Below are 22,647 nucleotides of genomic sequence, written 5' to 3'. Positions count from 1 at the left end.
CTGCCAAATTTCAGCCTTCTACCTACATGGGAAGTTGGAGAATTAGTGATGAGTCAGTGAGTCAGTCAGTCAGTGAGTCAGTCAATCAGTCAGTCAGTCAGTCAGTGAGGGCTTTGCCTTTTATTAGTATAGAAAAAGAAATGAAATTCAATCACGGACAGTTATATGTCACATTAAAGCAAATGTAACACTTCACATGAAAATTAAAATCTGTTTTAATTGTACATCCACATGCCCATACGTGAAGAGCAGAACCGCAAAGAGACTATCGTGTAGCATAGGCCAGGGGGTTGGCGAGTGAAGCAAGCTGATGGCAAAGCCCTCTAGTAAGTTAATAATTACTTGGTGCCTTTATATTTTAAACAAAATAACCCACACCCAGACACACACCACATATTTGTAACTGTTAAGAGATCATTTTTTTCAAGCGGCTTATATGAGAAGTCAAGCAAAATGACACCTTTTATTGGCTAACGGAAAAGATTACAATATGCAGGCTTTCGAGGCAACTCAGGCCACTTCTTCAGAAACTGCTTGATGTGGAAGCTGTGTAAATTCAATCTTAGGCAGAGTGTTTGTCCAGTTTCTCCAACAGAATAAATTTACACAGGGTCCACATTAAGCATGGCAACACAGATGTTCCTGTAGCGGTCCACTTCAACAGCCATAGATGCTGTGAGGGGAACTTTAAAGTCACACAGCTTATGGGCAACTTCAGAACACAGCAAGAGGGAAAAGAATGGGAAGTTAAACTCATACTAAAATGTAACACATTACAACACGGTTTAAATAGAGACAAGAGTTTTATGGCCAGATATGAGGATTGTGTGCATCTCTCGGACTGACACGGACAACCTGACTAGAGACCCGCATTGTATTGGAAAACTCATCAGAAATACTTTCTTGGACAGTTATCTTATCCAAAGATCTGGACTATACATTGTTCTCCTCTCTTGCTAAATGAATCTTAGCCTGAAAAGGTCTATTAAGATGTCTCACCTAAAGATTTTCCAATGCTGTACCTGTCCTGGTGTCTATATAAACAGAGGGATCTCCAGTTTCTGTATTACAACTTGCCTGAAGAAGGGGCCTGAGTTGCCTCGAAAGCTTGCATATTGTAATCTTTTCAGTTAGCCAATGAAAGGGGTCCTTTTGCTTGACTTCTCGTTGCATCCATAATTTATTTACTTGACCACTTATATGACAAGTTGTATTTTTGTACCTTCTGGAGGGGTCCCAACACTGCTTCCCAAACCGAGAATGGCAATGGTGTGATTCCTTGGCTCCAGCCAACATTGGTAAATCTTTAAATGAGACATCTTACACGTAAAAAATTAATAGACCTTTTCAGGCAAAGATTCATTTAGCAAGAGAGGAGAAGTCAAAGTCAAAGTCAAAAGTCAAAGTCAACTTTATTGTCATCTCTGCTATACACTGTACAGGTACATAGAGAGACGAGACGACGTGGCTCCAGGTTTCCAGTATAGACAAACATAGAACAGCATAACAGAGGATATAGAATAAATAGGCATATGAAATAGACAATAAATAAGTGACACATTTTAAACTAGAGAATGTGCAATATGCATTTAAATAAAGTTTAAGAGTTTTTAAATAAAGTTAGAACTAGAAAAAGACGAAGAGGTAGGAAGAGGAAGTGTGATGGCTGGGAGTGAGTTCATGAGTCTTATGGCTTGTGGGAAGAAGCTATCACGCATCCTGGAAGACCGAGACCTGATGCTGCGGAAGCGTCTGCCAGAAGGAAGGAGCGTGAAAAGTCCGTGTGAAGGATGAGAGGGGTCGAGCACGATGCAGGAGGCCCTTTTGATGCAGTGTCTGTGGAAGATGTCCTGCAGTGGCGGAAGAGACGTTCCAATGATGTTTCCAGCTGCTTTGATGATCCTTTCAATCCGCCTGATATCAGCAACAGTACTGTTTCCGAACCAGGTGGAGATGCAGCTGGTTAGGACGCTCTCTATAGTGCCCCTGTAGAACATGGTGAGGGTGGGAGGGGGCAGGTTGGCTCGCTTCAATGAACAATGTATGGTCCAGATCTTTGGATAAGATAACTATCCAAGAAAGTATTTCTGATGAGTTTTCCAATATAATGTGGGTCTCTAGTCAGGTTGTCTGTGTCAGTCTGAGAGATGAAAACAATCCTCATATCCGGCCATAAAACTCTTGTCTCTATTTAAACCGTGTTCTAATGTGTTAAATTTTAGCATGAGTTTAACTTCCCATTCTTTTCCCTCTTGCTGTGTTCTGAAGTTGCCCATAAGCTTTGTGACTTTAAAGTTCCTCTCACAGGATCCATGGTTGTTGAAGTGGACCGCTACAGGAACATCTGTGTTGCCATGCTTAATGTGGACCCTGTGTAAATTTATTCTGTGGGAGAAACTGGACAAACACTCTGCCAAAGACTGAATTTACACAGCTTCCACATCAAGCAGTTTCTGAAGAAGTGGCCTGAGTTGCCTCGAAAGCCTACATATTGTAATCTTTTCCGTTAGCCAACGAAAGGGGTCCTTTTGCTTGACTTCTCGTTGCATCCATAATTTATTTACTTGACCACTTATATGACAAGTTGTATTTTTTTACCTTCTGGAGGGGTCCCAACACTGCTTCCCAAACCGAGAATGGCAATGGTGTGATTCCTTGGCTCCAGCATGACGGCGGACTCTTGGCCTCTGACCCAGCGAGGTACCTTAACAGGCTCCAAATGGACATTCTCCAGGCCGTTCTCCTTCAATGCACTATACATGTACTTGATTGCCTGATCGAGGTTACCAGAGCCGCTGATTCTGTTCCCGATGGAGTCAACAAATTCTGCCAACCTGTTATAGGATCTGTTTTGAGCATTCCCGTTAACAGCTAGATTGATGATATCCATGGCAATGTTGGAATAGCCAGCTATTTCCTTACTCGTATCCTTCACTGTTTGCTCACGGATGGATTTGACTTCATTTGTGGGCCTGCCACCAGCTGATGAAATGGCAAAAAGCATGGCTAAAAAGGTGCCAAGGAATCTGTTCATGTTTCACTCTTCACGTGTTCACTTCTTGTAACCTGAAGGTAAAAAAATACATAAAACATCATTTTTTAATAAGCAGGTTTGAGTAATTAGTTAATTAAACACTCATTGACATTGTTCAAAAATGCTAAATTTAGAATCCAAATAACATTTGAGTCATTTCAGCTTGGTTTTAATAAAAGAATATGTGACGGTTAAAATTAAAATCTGTATGACTCAGACCTTTAAATCATTTTAATTTTTTGAGTATTTAACTCTTTCAGGGCGGATGTTGACTTCTGTCAAAAGGAGGGGTTGACAGTGGTAACAAACTGTAAATGGTGACAAAACCCACAGTTATGTCTTAGATGGACTCTCATTGCTAGGAGGAGAGTTAGCTTCATTGGTCTAACTCGAGATTCCATCCGCTCATGTAAGTAGCAAGGAGCAAACAACGGAAAAAATGGCAACGACCTCTGGCGAGAGTTCGAAGCAAATCTGTAAACCAAAGTACTCCGTGGATGACGTGTTGCATTTTATCGCTGAATTGGATTAAGACTTGTCGGACTCCGATTTTGATACAAGTGATTAAAAAACAAATGTGAGGTACCAGCATCAGCTGATCGGTCCCCAGGTGATTGTGGTGCTGAACAGGTTCATGTAGCTAACGTGCCTATGGCACTAGGAGGACCGCCACTTGACAAGAGGTACAAACCAAATTGTGATGTGCTGCCAGCTAAGCATTCGTGGCAAACTGGTAACTACAGCATGCAGCAACAGACGTTTTCTACGTGAAACAATTGCTTTGTGTGCAACTGTATTTTTTAGAAAAAATATTCAGCCTTCAAAGAGTTAATATTAACTCTGTCAGCTATGATCAGACGCTGTAGTTGAAGTAATGCGATCATTAAACATGTGGAGAGAAGGGGATATCATTGAAAAAAATGGACCAAGAAGTTACTCGGCGCTGTCATCCTCTTAGATCTGAGTGCTGCATTTGACACCATTGATCACAATATTCTTAGAAATCGCCTTAGTCAATGGGTGGACCTCTCTGGCAGTGTCTTAAATTAGTTTGAATCCTACCTAACAGGGAGAAAATTCTTTGTTAGTTGTGGTAATCACATCTTAAAGACACACGATATCCGATATGGTGTTCCACAAGGCTCTATCCTGGGTCCACTGCTCTTCTCAATCTACATGCTTCCGTTAGGTCAGATTATCTCAGGTCACAATGTGAGCTACCACAGCTATGCTGATGACACACAGCTGTACTTATCAATAGCACCTGATGACCTCGATTCTCTTGATTCACTAACACAATGTCTTACTGGTATTTCTGAATGGATGAATAGTAACTTTCTCAAGTTAAATAAAGAGAAAACTGAAATCTTAGTGATTGGCAAAAATGGATACAATGAGGCTATTAGAAATAAACTTGATACATTAGGATTAAAGGTCAAGACGGAGGTAAAAAGCTTAGGGGTAATTGTAGACTGTAATCTGAATTTTAAATCGCATATTAATCAGATCACTAGGACAGCACTTTTTCACTTAAGAAACATAGCAAAAGTTAGACCTCTTATATCATTGAAAGATGCTGAGAAATTAGTTCACGCGTTTATTTTCAGTCGACTAGATTACTGTAACGCACTCCTCTCAGGACTACATAGTCTGCCTTAGCAGAGGATATGAAGTCAGTAGACGGACTGGGAGAGAGTGGGCGCTTTATGAGGCCGCTGGAAAGGTGTGTGTGGCGCTCCCGATATCTCTGCAAAAGGACGAAGGTCCAAGTCTTTAGGGTCCTGGTGCTTCCTGTCTTGCTATATGGTTGCGTGACATGGATGCTATCCAGTGACCTGAGACGAAGATTGGACTCCTTCGGTACTGTGTCTCTCCGGAAAATCCTTGGGTACTGCAGGTTTGACTTTGTGTTGCTCATGGAGTCCCAGATGAGGCACATTACCTGCATTGAGAGGGAGCGTCAGTTACAGCACTACGGCCATCTGGTGCGATTAATCGTAGGTGATTCTGCTCACAGGACCCTCATTGTTGGGGACCTGAGTGGTTGGACCAGACCAAGGGGATGCCCAGGTGGCTGCAATAGATAGTCATTTCTAGATGGTGGAATTGGACCGCATGTCTGCCTGCCAACCGGGATCCCCAGCCGTTTTTTATGTGGTGAGTGTGGCAACGTGCTATACCAGTGCTTGCCCCCCAACCTGAGCTCACCTGTACCTTGGCCATACATTAACAAAATATGGACAAGTGACTAACAGCAGCAGAAGTAGAAAAAAAAAAGAATTTACAGTAAGTGGTGCTTCTACCGCAGGGGTGCCAAACTCAGATCTAAGAGGGTCTTAGTAGCTAATCACCTTCTTAATTAGTCAACAATTGCTGCTGCTAATGGAAAACACTTTATTTTGCCCCCCTTTTATTTATTTTTTTTTTTTGAAGATTCAGACCCCTTTATTGTTTCTTTTTTTTCATTTACCAGTAGCCAGACAGTAATGAGATGCCAAGCGAGTCAGAGAGCCAGCACTCTTAGGGGTCAGTATGTCACTTTCTAACCCACTTGGGTTGAAACTGTCTGGTCTGGAGTTGGTAATTTCTATGATTTCTATAATTCTGCACCTAACCAAAGTCAATTCTGGTATGTTTTCACATGCTAGCAATAAAGTGGTTCTGATTCTGCTTAGTCCTGAACGGAGTCACGGAGGGTGCTGGAGCTTATCCCAGCCAGCATAGGGCACAAGGAACAAACTTGGGACAGGATGCCAGTCCACTGCAGGACAAACACACACACACACTCCAGCCACACACTAGAGCCAATTTAGTATCACCAAGTCACCTAACCTGCATGTCCTCTGAATGTGGGAGGAAACCCACGAAGACACGACAAGAGCATGCCAACTTCACAAAGTAAGGACTGGGGACGCAAGCTCAGGTTTCCTTACAGAGAGGCAGCAGCACTACCATTACACCACCATGCCACTGTGGTCGAGATTTAACATCTTATTAAAGAAAGAAACGTCCTCTAACAGGACAATTCAGTAATACAATACGATTTATTTTTGTACAGCCCAAAATCACACAAGGAGTGGGCTTTAACAGGCCCTGCCTCTTGACAGACCCCCAGCCTTGACTCTCTAAGAAGACAAGGAACAACTCCCCAAAAAACCCCAGAAGGGAAAAAATGGAAGAAACCTCAGGAAAGGCAGTTCAAAGAGAGACCCCAGGCTGGAGGAAAGCTGCTCATTTTAATGGCTCCTCTGCAAAATGCCTTCAAGGGAGTATTCTTCAAAAGCAGTCTGTTAGAGCCTGGTCAGAACAAAGGATAGAGGTTCATGTTATAAACTGTAGAATTTACATACAGTGTCAATCAATGCATACATTTTGCTCTGGTTGGTTCGTTAGTTCACACCCAAATATTTATATAGAATAAAAGTCTACTATATTATATTCTGGTTCTTCTTATACCTTTTGAGATGAGACACCACCCTTGAAATTTCTGTGCATATAACAACTATCCATTCTTGTTGTTATAGGACATCTGCTGATTTCTTAGTCATCTCTTAGTCATCCTTCAGGACATTTTGTATATGACATCAACCTTTCTTCTGGCACATTCTTTATTTACTTGACCATCTCAGTATTTTTCCTAAACCGATTCTTATATTTCAGTGTACATTTTGTTGTTCACTTGACCTTTATTTGGTTTTCCTTTACTCTATGTCTTTAAGATGAATGCTATATTACCCTAAAATTATTCTTCCACACCACACAAATTTAGAAGTCGCAGTCTCATTTCCAGAGGTGGGTAGAGTAGCCAAGAATTGTATTCAAGTAAGAGTTGCGTTACGTCAAAATAATATTACTGAAGTTGAAGTAAAAAGTAGTCATCCGAAAAAAAGTATTTGGTGAAAAGACTACTCAAGTACAGAGTAACTGTTTAATCATAATAAATGATTTATTTTTTAGAAATGTTGTAATAAGACAGACAAAAATATAAAACAATGTGCAAATTCTGCTATTTCCAAATAAGAAAATAAAAAATAAGTAAAAATAAATAACATTTTTACAAAATAAAGATCTGTGGTGGGCTGGCACCCTGCCCGGGGTTTGTTTCCTGCCTTGTGCCCTGTGCTGGCTGGGATTGGCTCCAGCAGACCCCCGTGACCCTGTAGTTAGGATATAGCCGGTTGGATAACAGATGGATGGATGGATGAAAACCTGCAGGCGCAGGAGGGCCACCAAGATTGAAGCCGAGAACGACTGATCGACAGGATGCTGCTGATCACGGCCACCTTTGGGCAAATGTGCCTGTCAAATAGTCAAACAGTTTATTTCAGTTCAATTCAAATGACAGTGAATCATCCCGTTAACTAAAGAAGATCTGTGTTAAAGCATCGAGACTCAGGCCCAGAATGCTTCAGTAAACGTGCAGTATGCTACAATCGAGGCTTTGTGTTTCACTTTATATTACATTTTATTCCTGTAAGGAAGTTGAGTGCTCAAAACTGCTCAGCTGGGACAAACCAATACAAGGTTCACGTCATAAACAAACAGAAACTGAATTCAAAATGAACATTCGTTGATTCAGGTCAGCAAATTGGGAAGTTTTTTGTGTTTTTGTTTTGTTACTGCTCAGCCCAGGACTGTTGATTTGGCACCAACAGTCTGCCACTCTCTCCTTTGTGCGTTATACGGTAGTTCACTACGGTGCTAACTGTATTCTCTCATTTGAATCCTTCTATTATTACTACATTTATCAAATTTATACTGACTTTTCATCACAAACTGTTAATCTACTGCCATGCATTTTAGACATTACATTTGCTTCTTACACTTTTATCCCATGATCAATGCTCTTGTATTTCATCCTGTTACATTCAAATGCGTTATTATTTTGCTTTGCAAAGTGCACTGAGATGGTGTCCTTTATGCAGATCATTAAACAAAACTAAGCTTCAGTGCCTAATTGGTGTTCTAGCTACTGTTATCCATTGGAAGTTAAACTACTTGACACATTTACATGAAATTAGGTTTCTTTAAAGAAGTTAAGGATTCATATTTTGTAGCTCTGTGGTTTGCTTAATTTCACCCCAATGCTGCATCTGATGCTGCTTCTTCTTTCGGCTGCTCCTGTTAGGGGTTGCCACAGTGGATCATCTTCTTCCATATCTTTCTGTCCTCATCATCTTGTTCTGTTACCCCCATCACCTGCATGTCCTCTCTCACCACATCCATAAACCTTCTCTTAGGCCTTCCTCTTTTCCTCTTCCCTGACAGCTCTATCCTTAGCATCCTTCTCCCAATATACTCAGCATCTCTCCTCTGCACATGTCCAAACCAACATAATCTCTCCTCTCTGACTTTGCCTCCAAGCCGTCCAACTTGAGCTGACCCTCTAATGTCCTCATTTCTAATCCTGTCCATCCTCGTCACACCCAATGCAAATCTTAGCATCTTTAACTCTGCCACCTCCAGCTCTGTCTCCTGCTTTCTGGTCAGTGCCACCGTCTCCAACCCATATAACATAGCGGGTCTCACTACCGTCCTGTAGACCATCCCTTTCACTCTTGCTGATACCTGTCTGTCACAAATCACTCCTGATACTCTTCTCCACCCTTTCCACCCTGCCTGCACTCTTCTTCACCTCTCTTCCACAATCCCCATTACTCTGTACTGTTGATCCCAAGTATTTAAACTCATCCACCTTCGCCAACTCTACTCCCTCATCCTCACCATTCCACTGACCTCCCTCTCATTCATACACATGTATTCTGTCTTGATCCTACTGACCTTCATTCCTCTCCTCTCTACAGCAGATCTCCACCTCTCCAGGGTCTCCTCAAGCTGCTCCCTACTATCGCTACAGATCACAATGTCATCAGCAAACATCACAGTCCACGAGGACTCCTGTCTAATCTCATCTATCAACCCGTCCATCACCAATGCAAATAATATGGTTTGCTTAATTTCACCCCTACACTACTGCAATGCTTTGAGTGGTCTCCCAAGGCATGTGAGGGCATGCAACTCGGTGGGCCGATTCTCTAACATTAATGGTTTACACTTTTACACTGTATGGAGTTACAGCTTGATAATTAGTTGCAGCCTGGCTTGGGGTGTTGGTTATAAATCGGGCCTAATTTGTCGTGTTTAATTCTGAAAACGTCTTGTCCATTCATTTAAACAACTTAAGGTTGCTAAGAACTGCTGCATCTCCTGACAGCTTTGGATACATGACCCAGCCCTGTATGGGGTATTTTAAAAACTGAAATAAAAATTAATCTATACAGTGATCCCTCCTCGATTGTGGGGGCTGCATTCCAGAACCTCCCACGAAAGGTGAAAATCTGCGAAGTAAAAACCATATCTTAATATGGTTATTTCTATATATTTTAAGCCCTTATAAACTCTCCCACACTCTTAGAAACATTTCCCGCACAGTTATACAGCATAAACCTTTTGTATTCTTTTAGATATTAGGTAAGATTCATTGAAATTATGTATGTAAACACACTGTTTATTTACTACGCACAAACATACGTATCGTATATCATTGAGGAGTTTTACTTAATACGTAATACAGTTTTAAACACATTGTAATTGATTAGGTAATATAAAAATAAATGAAAAATCTACAACATGTAAATATAAATAAAACCTAAATGTTATTTTAAAGATATCGAGCGTCTCTGATATCACATATGTTACCGCCATTACGATAGACAGGCCACCAGCAATAAATACGTACAATGCAAGAAAAACTGTATAAAATGTATGTACAGTTACACTAAACAGAGTCCATGTACTAAATATGTAGAAAAATAGTTATTGGTACTCACCAACAATGAGACAATGACTTGTCCGATAACGATGACATAAATGTTACTGCACAACAAAGGAGAGCATTACAGCGCTTCTAAAGGAGCCTCTTCAGGCGACAGTGTAGCACCGTGGTGTAGCTGTTCCCTTCCTTCAACATATCCAAAACTTTTACCTTTTCGGCAATCGTTAACATCTTCCGTTGGCGCTTGGGCATGGCCCCGGAAGCACTAGCAGGAGCAGATCGTTTTGGAGACATAACGAAGGGCTCGACTACGCACAAAGATAAACACAAAAGAGCACAAAAGTTAACTCTTTACACAGTGAAACACGTTGATGCTGAATGAGCGAGACGAGATGCTGGCTAACGCAAAGCGGAAGAGAATGCAGCTCTCCGTCGCTGAGCCAATCAGCACTCATTGATGCCATAATGACGTCCTGCAGCGGTGTAGCTGCTCCCTTCTTTCAACATATCCAAAACTTTTACCTTTTCGGCAATCGTTAGAATCTTCTGTTGGCGCTTGGGCACGGCCCCTGAAGCACTACAGTCATATGAAAAAGTGGGGGAACCCCTCTTAATTCTTTGTATTTTTGTTTCTCATTGGCTGAGCTTTCAAAGTAGCAACTTCTATTTAATAGATGACATGCCTTATGGAAACAGTAGTATTTCAGCAGTGACATTAAGTTTATTGGATTAACAGAAAAATATGCAATATGCATCATAACAAAATTAGAGAGGTGCATAAATGTGGGCACCCCAACAGAGATATGACGTCAATACTTAGTTGAGCCTCCTTTTGTAAATATAACAGCCTCTAGACACTGTCCTCCTATAGCCTTTGATGAGTGTCTGGATTCTAGATGGAGGTATTGCTGACCATTCTTCATACAGAATCTCTCCAGTTCAGTTCAATTTGATGGCTGCCGAGCATGGACAGCGTGCTTTAAATCATCCCATAGATTTTCGATGATATTCAAGTCAGGGGACTGTGACGGCCATTCCAGAACATTGTACTTCTCCCTCTGCATGAATGCCTTTGTAGATTTCGAACTGTGTTTTGGGTCATTGTCTTGTTGGAATATCCAACCCCTGCTTAACTTCAACTTTATGACTGATGCTTGAACATTATCCTGAAGAATTTGTTGATTTTGGGTTGAATTCATCCGACCCTCGACTTTAACAAGGGCCCCAGTCCCTGAACTAGCCACACAGCCCCACAGCATGATGGAACCTCCACCAAATTTGACAGTAGATAGCAGGTGTTTTTCTTGGAATGCGGTGTTCTTCTTCCGCCAAGCAAAGTGCTTTTTGTTCTGACCAAATAACTCAATTTTTGTCTCATCAGTCCAAAGCACTTTGTTCCAAAATGAATCTGGCTTGTCTAAATGAGCATTTGAATACAACAAGCGACTCTGTTTGTGGCGTGAGTGCAGAAAGGGCTTCTCTCTCATCACCCTGCCATACAGATGTTCTTTGTGCAAATTGCACTGAATTGTAGAACGATGTACAGATACACCATCTGCAGCGAGATGTTCTTGCAGGTCTTTGGAGGTGACCTGTGGGTTGTCTGTAACCATTCCCACAATCCTGCACATATGCCGCTCCTGGATTTTTCTTGGCCTACCAGACCTGCTGGGTTTAACTGTGACTGTGCCGGTGGCCTTCCATCTCCTGATTCCATTCCTTACAGTTGAAACTGACAGTTTAAACCTCCGAGATGGCTTTTTGTAGCCTTCCCCTAAACCATGAGACTCAACAGTCTTTGTTTTCAGATCTTTTGAGAGTTGCTTTGTGGATCCCATGCTGTCTGTCACTCTTCAGAGAAGAGTCAAAGGGAAGCACAACTTGCAACTTTTCTCAAGATTGGACACTCCTGTCTATGAAGTTCAAGGCTTGACGAGCTCATCCAACCAATTTGGTGTTGCAAGTAATCAGCATTGAGCAGTGACAGGCATTCAAATCAGCAAAATGACAAATGGACCCACATTTTTGCACAGCCAGTTTTTCACATTTGATTTAGTTTCATACAACTAAATACTTCTTCACTAAAAATCTTTGTTTGGAAAACATCCCAGTACTCAGATGTTCCTAGAAAATGAAAGACATACCACTGTTATCTTTTTGTTGAAAGTAGAGTCATTTACCATACAGACTCAGAGGGGTTCCCAAACTTTTTCACATGACTGTATATCCATATACACACACACAGGAGCGTAAATCAATAATTATCCCACACCTTTTATGAGAATTGTGTTTGGGCTGGCTGTACAGCTTCCTCCCATACATGTGGTCACAGTGGTGAAGCTGTCATTCCCCAGGAGTAAACGTGGCTCCTCAGATCTCCATTTGCACCAAAGGACAACAGTGAGCAGTGGTCCACTTTTTATGGAACTGAAAGTGTACATGGGGCCGAAATCCACAGAAGGCTTTGTGCACCATATGGAGATATGTTGTAGCATGGGGGAGTGCTTACGAATGGATTGAGAAGTTCAAAAATGGTTGATAAAGTGCTAAGCATGAAATAGGAGCTGGACGCCTACCCACATTCACCACCGATGACCGCATCGACGAAGTCTGTAACGTGATTGTGATGAACCAACAAGGATTTTTGCTCCTTGTATGCCTTCATCCTATAAAAGGCGAATCTCTGCCCACTGCTGTTCTTTGGTGCCAATGGAGAGCACAGCGGCCATGTCTACTAGTGGAAAAGTGGAAAACAATAAGAGAAACTGACTGAAGGTTCCCACTTTACCACCGTGACTGCCATGTTTTCATCTGTGCCCAGGGGAAGCTGTACAATCAACCCAAATAAAATTGTCACAAACGTTTGGGTAATTGACTTACCCTTATATGTACGTACAGCAATTCCTCGCTATATTGCGCTTCGACTTCCGCGACTTCACTCTATCGCGGATTTTATATGTAAGCATATCTAAATATATAATGCAGATTTTTCTCTGCTTCACGGGTTTCTGCAGACGATGGGTCTTTTTACTTCTGGTAGATGCTTCCTCAGTTGGTTTGCCCAGTTGATTTCATACAAGGGACGCTATTAGCGGATGGCTGAGAAGCTACCCAATCAGAGCACGCTGTTAAGTTCCTGTGTGCTGATTGGCTCAGCGACGGAGCGCAGAATTCAATTCCGCTGCATTAACCAGAAAGTCTCGTCTCGCTCATTCAACATCAACGTGTTTCACTGTGTAAAGAGTTAACTTTTGTGCTCTTTTGTGTTTATCTTTGTGTGTAGTCGAGCCCTTTGTTATGTCTCCAAAACGATCTGCTCCTGCTACAGTCATGTGAAAAAGTTTGGGAACCCCTCTGAGTCTGTATGGTAAATGACTCTACTTTCAACAAAAAGATAACAGTGGTATGTCTTTCATTTTCTAGGAACATCTGAGTACTGGGATGTTTTCCAAACAAAGATTTTTAGTGAAGAAGTATTTAGTTGTATGAAACTAAATCAAATGTGAAAAACTGGCTGTGCAAAAATGTGGGTCCATTTGTCATTTTGCTGATTTGAATGCCTGTCACTGCTCAATGCTGATTACTTGCAACACCAAATTGGTTGGATGAGCTCGTCAAGCCTTGAACTTCATAGACAGGAGTGTCCAATCTTGAGAAAAGTTGCAAGTTGTGCTTCCCTTTGACTCTTCTCTGAAGAGTGACAGACAGCATGGGATCCACAAAGCAACTCTCAAAAGATCTGAAAACAAAGACTGTTGAGTCTCATGGTTTAGGGGAAGGCTACAAAAAGCCATCTCGGAGGTTTAAACTGTCAGTTTCAACTGTAAGGAATGGAATCAGGAGATGGAAGGCCACCGGCACAGTCACAGTTAAACCCAGCAGGTCTGGTAGGCCAAGAAAAATCCAGGAGCGGCATATGTGCAGGATTGTGGGAATGGTTACAGACAACCCACAGGTCACCTCCAAAGACCTGCAAGAACATCTCGCTGCAGATGGTGTATCTGTACATCGTTCTACAATTCAGTGCAATTTGCACAAAGAACATCTGTAAGGCAGGATGATGAGAAAGAAGCCCTTTCTGCACTCACGCCACAAACAGAGTCGCTTGTTGTATTCAAATGCTCATTTAGACAAGCCAGATTCATTTTGGAACAAAGTGCTTTGGACTGATGAGACAAAAATTGAGTTATTTGGTCAGAACAAAAAGCACTTTGCTTGGCGGAAGAAGAACACCGCATTCCAAGAAAAACACCTGCTACCTGCTGTCACATTTGGTGGAGGTCCCATCATGCTGTGGGGCTGTGTGGCTAGTTCAGGGACTGGGGCCCTTGTTAAAGTCGAGGGTCGGATGAATTCAACCCAAAATCAACAAATTCTTCAGGATAATGTTCAAGCATCAGTCATAAAGTTGAAGTTAAGCAGGGGTTGGATATTCCAACAAGACAATGACCCAAAACACAGTTCGAAATCTACAAAGGCATTCATGCAGAGGGAGAAGTACAATGTTCTGGAATGGCCGTCACAGTCCCCTGACTTGAATATCATCGAAAATCTATGGGATGATTTAAAGCACGCTGTCCATGCTCGACAGCCATCAAATTGAACTGAACTGGAGAGATTCTGTATGAAGAATGGTCAGCAATACCTCCATCTAGAATCCAGACACTCATCAAAGGCTATAGGAGGACAGTGTCTAGAGGCTGTTATATTAACAAAAGGAGGCTCAACTAAGTATTGACGTCATATCTCTGTTGGGGTGCCCACATTTATGCACCTCTCTAATTTTGTTATGATGCATATTGCATATTTTCTGTTAATCCAATAAACTTAATGTCACTGCTGAAATACTACTGTTTCCATAAGGCATGTCATCTATTAAATAGAAGTTGCTACTTTGAAAGCTCAGCCAATGAGAAACAAAAATACAAAGAATTAAGAGGGGTTCCCCCACTTTTTCATATGACTGTCAATACTAACCACATATCATATTACAGTACACGCCACAATTAACTCACTCACAAACTCTCAAACTGACTATTGGCAGAAAACGTAAGCAAAAACATTTTACACCAATGGATCAATCTCACTGCCCTTTAGGTCAGAAAAATCCAGTCTGAACAAATTCAATTATTTAAAAAAAGAGAAAACCACAATGATGATTCACATTTAGTCAGAAACAACCATCTTAGTGCTGATCGATGGAGGCTTTAGAATTGTGCAGGTCTGACCGCAAGTTTGTGGCATTGTGGTTTTTCTTGATCCTATTTATATTTCATAGACAAAAATATATGCAGAAAAATATTCATCAACACATAATAAGTGATCATAAAAATCCAAAATGAATTACTAAAACATTCTATTGATTTATTGATGTACTTAATACACTACAACATGGTTTGAACAGAGACAAGAGCTTTATGGCCAGATATGAGGATTGTGTGCATCACTCAGACTGACACAGACAACCTGACTACAGACCCACATTGTATTGGAAAACTCATCAGAAACTTCAAAAGATGTTGTTGGACATGCAGTCTCTCTATTATAAAAAATATCCTGGCAGGGAGACCAGGGAGACAAGATGTGATCTTCTCTGAAGACACTTTAACGTCATGCGAGACAATGCAGTGAGACAGAAGGGCAGCTGCTGTACAGGCTTTTAAATGATCGACGAGCAGCGCAACAAGCAGAACATGCACCTCGGCAGCAGCAGCACAAAGCCAGCAGCTGATCCGACCGCATCTCCTTAGCTTGCGTTCTGCTCCCTACACAACAGGAGCGGCACAGACACGAAGTGGCAGCAACATAGTGGGTGGGGGGGGGGTGCAATTGGGGGTTGAGCAAAGTGACAGAGACACTTTGACGACATGCGATACTAGACATTACAACCTTAGGAAGCAAAACCCGTGAGACTGTGACTTTTGCACATCACACCCTACTTACAGACAATTTAAAACAAGATCACGGACATCTAACCAGTTATTGGAATGCTTTTGGCAGACACACTTCATGTGCTCCTAGCTCTTAAAACAACAACAAGTGACAAGCAAAACCCGCAGCTCCTCTAAAGGAGATTCTTCAGGCGACAGTGTAGCACCACGGCATAGCTGTTCTCTTCCTTCAAAATATCCAAAACTTTTACCTTTTCAGCAATCGTTAGCATCTTCCGTTGGCGCTTGGGCACGGCCCCTGAAGCAGTAGCAGTAGCAGATCGTTTTGGAGACATAACGAAGGGCTTGACTACGCACAAAGATAAACACAAAAGAGCACAAAAGGAAACTCTTTACACATCGAAACACGTTGATGCTGAAAGAGCGAGACGAGATGCTGGCTAACGCAAAGTGGAAGAGAATGCTAATCTCCATCGCTGAGCCAATCAGCACCCAGGAACTTAACTGCGTGCTCTGATTGGGTAGCTTCTCAGCCATCTGACAATAGCGTCCCTTGTATGAGATCAACTGGGCAAACCAACTGAGGAAGCATGTACCAGAAGTAAAAAGAACCATTGTCCGCAGAAATCCGCAAAGCTCCGAAAAATCCACAATATACATTTAGATATGCTTACCTATAAAATCCACGATAGAGTGAAGCTGCAAAAGTCGAAGTGCGATATAGCGAGGGATTACTGTACATACATACAAGGGTAAGTCAATTATCCAAATGTTTGTGATGATTTCATTTGGGTTGACTGTACTTAAAACAACGACAAGCAGAACCCGCAGCTTGCCAGCAGATGATCCGAGAGCATCTCCTTAGTGTGCGTTCAGCCCCAACCAACACAACGCCAGCGGCAGACACGTGAAGTGGCAAAAGGGCAGCTGCTGTACAGGTTATTAAATGATCAACGCACAGTGACACAAGCAGAACACGCAGCTCGCCAAAAGCAGCAGAAAGACTGCAGCTGATCCGACCGCATCTCCTTAGTGTGCGTTCAGCAGACTCCCCCTTCAAAACACTAGCAGCGTTATACGTCCAGCCAGAGAGAGATTTAACCACGCCCGGGTCCGGAAATAAAGGACAAATATTGTTTTTACAAAAGCTTTAAAGTAAAAGTGAAAATAATGCATCTGTAACAATTCACATGAAAATAACAATCTCTTTAAATTGAATATCTGGTAAACCAAACCCGCGGGTGGGCGAGTGAAGCCGGCAGGGGGCGGAGCCTCCTAGTCTTATTTTACATTAAAGATCTTGACTACACATTGTTCTCCTGTTTTGCTTAGCCTGACGAGATCTATTCATTTCTTACATTTAAGAGGTCTCACCTAAAGGTTTTCCAATGCTGTACCTGTCCTGGTGTCTATATAAGCACAGGGAACTCCACTTTCTGTATTACACCTCGCCTGAAGAAGTGGCCCGAGTTTCCGTGAAAACTTGCATATTGTAATCCTTTTCGTTCGCCAATAAAAGGTGTCACTTTGCTTGACTTCTCACTACATTCATAATGGCTGAAACAGTACAACATCCTACTAAAACATTCTATTGAAAAAATGTTTCCACGAAATTCAATTCTATACGCAGTAAGATATGAATTTCTTATTTCCTTTCCAGACAATAAAATAACATCTTTTGGCTTCCTTAGAGTTTCTCATTCTGCATACTGCACTTCAAACTGACTCCATTTGCAACGTCACTTAACAAATCGTAGCCCTCTCTACCAGTCCGGCATTGTTCCTTGTTAATGTACACGTCTAACTTGCTCCAGCTTGGAGTTTTAAACGAGTGCTTCAGCATGTCATCGGTATTCTCTACATTTCACCGATCCGATACGTATTTTCATAAGGACAGTTAGTTCTACAAGAAAAATGAAATGGCTTGCAGAATGCAATCCTTATTTACAATTAGTATTTTTTGTATTCTTTCTGCCGAGATTACCACGTAAAGCATCAACTTTAATCACATTCTCTTCACAGATACCTAACAGCTATGAAATGATCGCAGCTCGGCGCCCCTCTGCATTTTGCTTCAAGCTATTCATGTGTAAAAAGATCTCCTAATTCTTAGGAATCCTAATCTGAACATTTTCACTTTTCATTATCACTGGACTGTCACAGAAATTTATGTTGGTGAAATAATCTGTTGAAATTATTTGTAGAAGTGAAACTGATGTGGTCTGTACACTACTACGTCAGAGACCACCTCATTTCAAAAGCCTGATTTACCTGAGTGGTCTTGGTTTGGCTTCCCGGGCGGTGTCAGAAGTAAATGCCCTCCAGATGGGTGATCTCCCGCTCGCTTCCAGATCAGTAAATGACACAAAATAACACACACTGGCCTAATGCTATATGCATTAAAGTGTGAGTGTGCACATTGGCCAGTGTTGCCTACAGCACACACACATATATACACATACAACACAAGAAACTGTATGCCACGCCCCCCGACCCCAGCAAATGGACTTTGGGTCGCAAACGTGACCATCTCAAGAATGTGCTTGGAGAGCTACTTGAGAATGAAGGAGGGTATGACGGCAACCAGATGTGACAGGGGTGATAACTTTGAGAATTTTTATTTCAGACATAACGGACCAGACACCTGATCGCTGCATGGAGTTGCTATTTGCGCCCCCTTTGTCGATTTAACCAGTTTTCGTAAATAGTTTTTGATTACGGTTCAGCGTGCAAGAGAAAAGAGCACTTAACTGTCAAAAAGCAGGACCGGAAAGAAGAGGTTGTTGCTTAGTTACTGAGACGAAACTATTCCGTGATCGAGGGTATGGCTCACCGATGCATGCATGGAAACATTTAATAAGTAAGGTAAACAAACCTTGCACTTGGACACCTACGGAAAAAAAGATTCACTACAAAGCCAAAGTTGCAGTAAGAAGAAGTTTCAAATATTAGGTGACAGTCAGCGGGGAAAGTAGGTGCGGAAGTACAGCTACGGCAAGCGACAAAGAACATGTGTCGCGTTTTTCGCTCTCTCTCTCACACGCGAGAATTGCGTTAAGTGTTGTCCACTTAAAGTGTGGTGTACTATTCGGTCCTGCATAAATAAGGATAAAACGAACGGCATATTTGTGGTAAATCATAATCTGTCCTGACAATGCCACTGTGAATATAATAGAGATGCTGATGCTAGGCTTGGCATCTATTATAAAGACAAATTGGTCAGAAGGGTCACACAGTATGGAGGAGTTCTCGAAGTCGGTCCTGGGGGCCCACTGTGGCTGCAGGTTTTTGTTCCGACCAGCTTCTGTTTTTAATTTGACTCCTGGGCTAATTAAGTGATGTGTTATTTACTAAGTTCTGTGTTTTGAGAACAGTATAGAAATTTGAAAACTAAGTTTGGTTTTATATATATATATATATATATATATATATATATATACATACACTAAGCGGGGCGGCACGGTGGCGCAGTGGTAGTGCTGCTGCCTCACAGTTAGGAGACCCGGGTGCTCCGGTTTCCTCCCACAATCCAAAGACATGCAGGTTAGGTGGATTGGCGATTCTAAATTGGCCCTAGTGTGTGCTTGCTGTGTTTGTGTGTGTCCTGCGGTGGGTTGGCACCCTCCCCGGGATTGGTTCCTGCCTTGTTGGCTGGGATTGGTGGACCCCCGTGACCCTATTCGGATTCAGCGGGTTAGAAAATGGATGGATGGATATACACTAAGCAGTTATATGGGAATAGTGTATATTGTTCTTTTTAAAAATATTTTCATCTTGATTTTCAGTCTACTTTTTCAGGCGTTCTAATTGTTTAATTAATCCATTATTTGCTAATTAGTGGGTCTGATGCTAAATTACTTGCAGCCTTTGATTATTTAGTGTTGTTTGCCTGGGCATCTGCTCTGCTCGCTTTTAATTGTCATTATTAGGATACAATGAAGAGAGCAAATTGCACAGAGAATGGACAAAAAATAATGAAATCAACAAAAGAGAGTTAAGCATTTAAATTTATAACAAAAGCAGAAAATTCTAAATGTCTTATAAATGTGAAAATCATGCTGCTGAATAAAAGAAAAATAATATAATAATAATAATAATAAAAAGAATAAAACACAACAGCATGATTTAGACATTTAGAAATATTTTAATTTTCTATATAGATTTAAATGCTGAACTCTCTTTGGTTGATTTAATGATATCTTGCCCTTTCTCTTTGCAATTTGCTCTCTTCATTTTATCCTAATAATGGCAATTAAAAACGAGCAGAGCAGACCTCCAGGCAAACAACACTGAATAATCAAATGCTGCAACTACTTTAACATCAGACCCACTAATTAGTATATATATATATATATATATTAAAATGTACTAAGTTATATGGGAATGATGTATTCTTTCTCTTTTTGACAACATTTCTAATTGTAATGGAGCTCTGCACCATCCTTCATGGCTTAATTCAGTAGAAAGCTGCCATTCATGCAAATTCCTGTGCTTTTCTTATCAACGTCTCATAAGCAGTACGCAGAGTACTAAATTACACTGATACAAGTTCAAAATATCTACTGGTCGCCCAACTAGAAACTGTAAAATCTGATCGAGCGGGATTGCTGCAGAGGGCTCCCGTATAGCCGGTTTGAGCAATGGATGTGTGTAGGTAGGGCTATTTAAAGTCATTTCCAATTTCCTACCAGGTTAGGTTGATTGGCCACTCAAAACTACCTTATTCTGATTAAATGTCAATGCGTGAGTGACTGCATCCTGTGTCCCTGTGCCAGATAGAAAGAAGTTGGTTTAAGAAAATGGAGGAGTGGATGTGTTTTTTTTTAACTTTCTCATTTACAAAGTATTGTATTCGTCCAAAACTTAGGCCTCGAGATTTTGATGAATCTTAACGTTTTAGACCTCCCCAAGTCCGAAAATACCATTCATGTGGAAGTTGCATGCAGGGGTTTTGTCAGCACAGCAACTATCCACCTTTTTTAGCTGCTGGCATGACTGGGTCAAAATTATGAAAGGCCAGTAGAGAGCTAGCTGGTGAAGCACAGAACTCACGAGAGTGGTGGTAGTTATGGAGGAAGCAGAGAGTTTGGGGTCAACGCTCTGTTATGGGTAGCTACAGGGAGACGTCCTAACTGAGTCATTACTGCCTCACTGGGGAGAAACATCAAGGAATGGTGTCTCCCACCTGAGGACACTGCAGCTGACCCTTAGGCACCGGTGGAGATGCGGCTGGCAGGAATGTTGAAGCAGAAACAGAAGCAGACATGTATGATGAATGGCCAGCTAGTCCAGTGGATTCAGAAAGATTTCAGACCCCTTCACTTTCTCATATTGCTATATTGTAACCCTATGCTGAAAATCACTTTATTCCCCCCCCCGACCCCCCATCCAACATCAAGCAACACTCACTACCCCAAAATGACAGGATTTTTTGCAAATTGTTGACTTCCTGTAAACATGATAACTCGAGTACGCTTCACTTAGGTCAACCAAATACTGCATACAAGTATTGGGAGAAAACATAGATTTCTATCAACCTTTGGGCTCTTTCCGCTAACCGGAAGTGGTACTTTACCTTTTTTTCATGCAGCTGCGGAGTCCGACTTATTCAACTTTACTTTTATAATAATTGTTCGATATATTATTAAACACAGCGACGGGGAGGCACAAACCAGTGTGTTTCTTCGTGCCGGTCTCAAGCCCGGATAAATGGGGAGGGTTACATCAGGAAGGGCATCCACTGTAAACTGTTGCCAAATCACTATGCAGACAACAATACAAATTTCCATACTGGATCGGTCAAGCCTCGGGTTAACAACGACTGCCACCAGTACTGTTAGCCAACAGGGTGCTGGCAGAAATTGGGCTACTGTTGGCCAAAGAAGAAGAAGAAGAAGATGGGGGAGACGTGTCCGGAGGCAGGAGGAGAGGAGGAAGGTAAAGAGAGTGGAACTGAGGGTAGGAACTTTGACTGTTGGCAGTAAGACTGGTAAGGGGAGAGAGTTAGAAGATATGATGGAGAGAAGGAAGGTTGATATATTGTGTGTGCAAGAGACTAAATGGAAGGGGAGTAAGGCCAGGTGGATCGGAGGTGGATTCAAATTGTTCTATCATGGTGTGGATGGGAGGAGAAATGGGGTAGGAGTTATTCTGAAGGAACAGTATGTCAAGAGTGTTTTGGAGGTGAAAAGAGTGTCAGGCAGAGTAATGATTATGAAGCTGGAAATTGGAGGTGTGATGATGAATGTTGTTAGTGCATATGCACCGCAAGTTGGGTGTGCAATGGGTGAGAAAGAAGATTTTTGGAGTGAGTTGGATGAAGTGATGAACAGTGTACCCAAGGGACAGAAAGTGGTGATTGGAGTGGATTTCAATGTGTATGTTGGTGAAGGGAACAGAGAAGACGAGGAGGTGATGGGTAGGTATGGTGTCAAGGAGAGGAATGAAGAAGGTCAGAGGATAGTGGATTTTGCCAAAAGGATGGACATGGCTGTGGTGAATACGTATTTTAAGAAGAGGGAGGAACATAGGGTTACATACAAGAGTGGAGGAAGATGCACACAGGTAGATTACATCCTATGCAGAAGAGTTGATCTGAAGGAGATTGAAGACTGCAAAGTGGTGGCAGGGGAAAGTGTAGTTAAGCAGCATAGGATGGTGGTCTGTAGGATGACGTTGGAGATCAAGAAGAGGAAGAGAGTGAGGGCAGAGCCAAGGATCAAATGGTGGAAGTTGAAAAAGGAAGACTGCAAGGTTGAGTTTAGGGAGGAGGTGAGACAGGCACTGGGTGGCAGTGAAGAGTTACCAGACAGCTGGGAAACTACAGCAGATGTAGTAAGGGTGACAGCAAGAAGGGTGCTTGGTGTGACATCTGGACAGAGGAAGGAGGAAAAGGAAACCTGGTGGTGGAATGAGGAAATACAGGAGAGTATACAGAGGAAGAGGAT

At 41.9% G+C, this 22,647-nt stretch overlaps 1 protein-coding gene across 6 annotated transcripts in view; it reads right to left on the bottom strand.

Moving 5' to 3' along the window:
* The window catches only part of LOC120515619 (carboxypeptidase Q-like), a 522,111-nt gene extending 503,426 nt beyond the window's left edge, over positions 1-18,685 (bottom strand). The window contains exons 1-4 of one of the 6 annotated variants that reach the window (XM_039736745.1): positions 18,576-18,685; positions 6,218-6,331; positions 2,655-3,066; positions 1,223-1,278 (exon numbers count right to left, since the gene is read on the bottom strand). In XM_039736745.1, coding sequence (XP_039592679.1) covers positions 1,223-1,278; positions 2,655-3,034 — 436 coding nt within the window. In that variant the 5' untranslated portion in view covers positions 3,035-3,066; positions 6,218-6,331; positions 18,576-18,685. Of the gene's footprint in view, positions 1-1,222; positions 1,279-2,598; positions 3,067-6,217; positions 6,332-9,864; positions 9,887-17,971; positions 18,138-18,575 lie in introns of those variants that run through there. The other 5 variants (XM_039736744.1, XM_039736748.1, XM_039736747.1 and 2 more) reach the window with 5 other exon arrangements.
* Positions 18,686-22,647: the final 3,962 nt, after the last annotated feature.

This window comes from Polypterus senegalus, chromosome 15 (assembly GCF_016835505.1).
Source record: "Polypterus senegalus isolate Bchr_013 chromosome 15, ASM1683550v1, whole genome shotgun sequence".
In the NCBI taxonomy this organism is placed as follows: domain Eukaryota; kingdom Metazoa; phylum Chordata; class Cladistia; order Polypteriformes; family Polypteridae; genus Polypterus; species Polypterus senegalus.
Note: the sequence above shows the minus strand (reverse complement) of the source record. Positions and strands in the feature narration are given on the sequence as shown.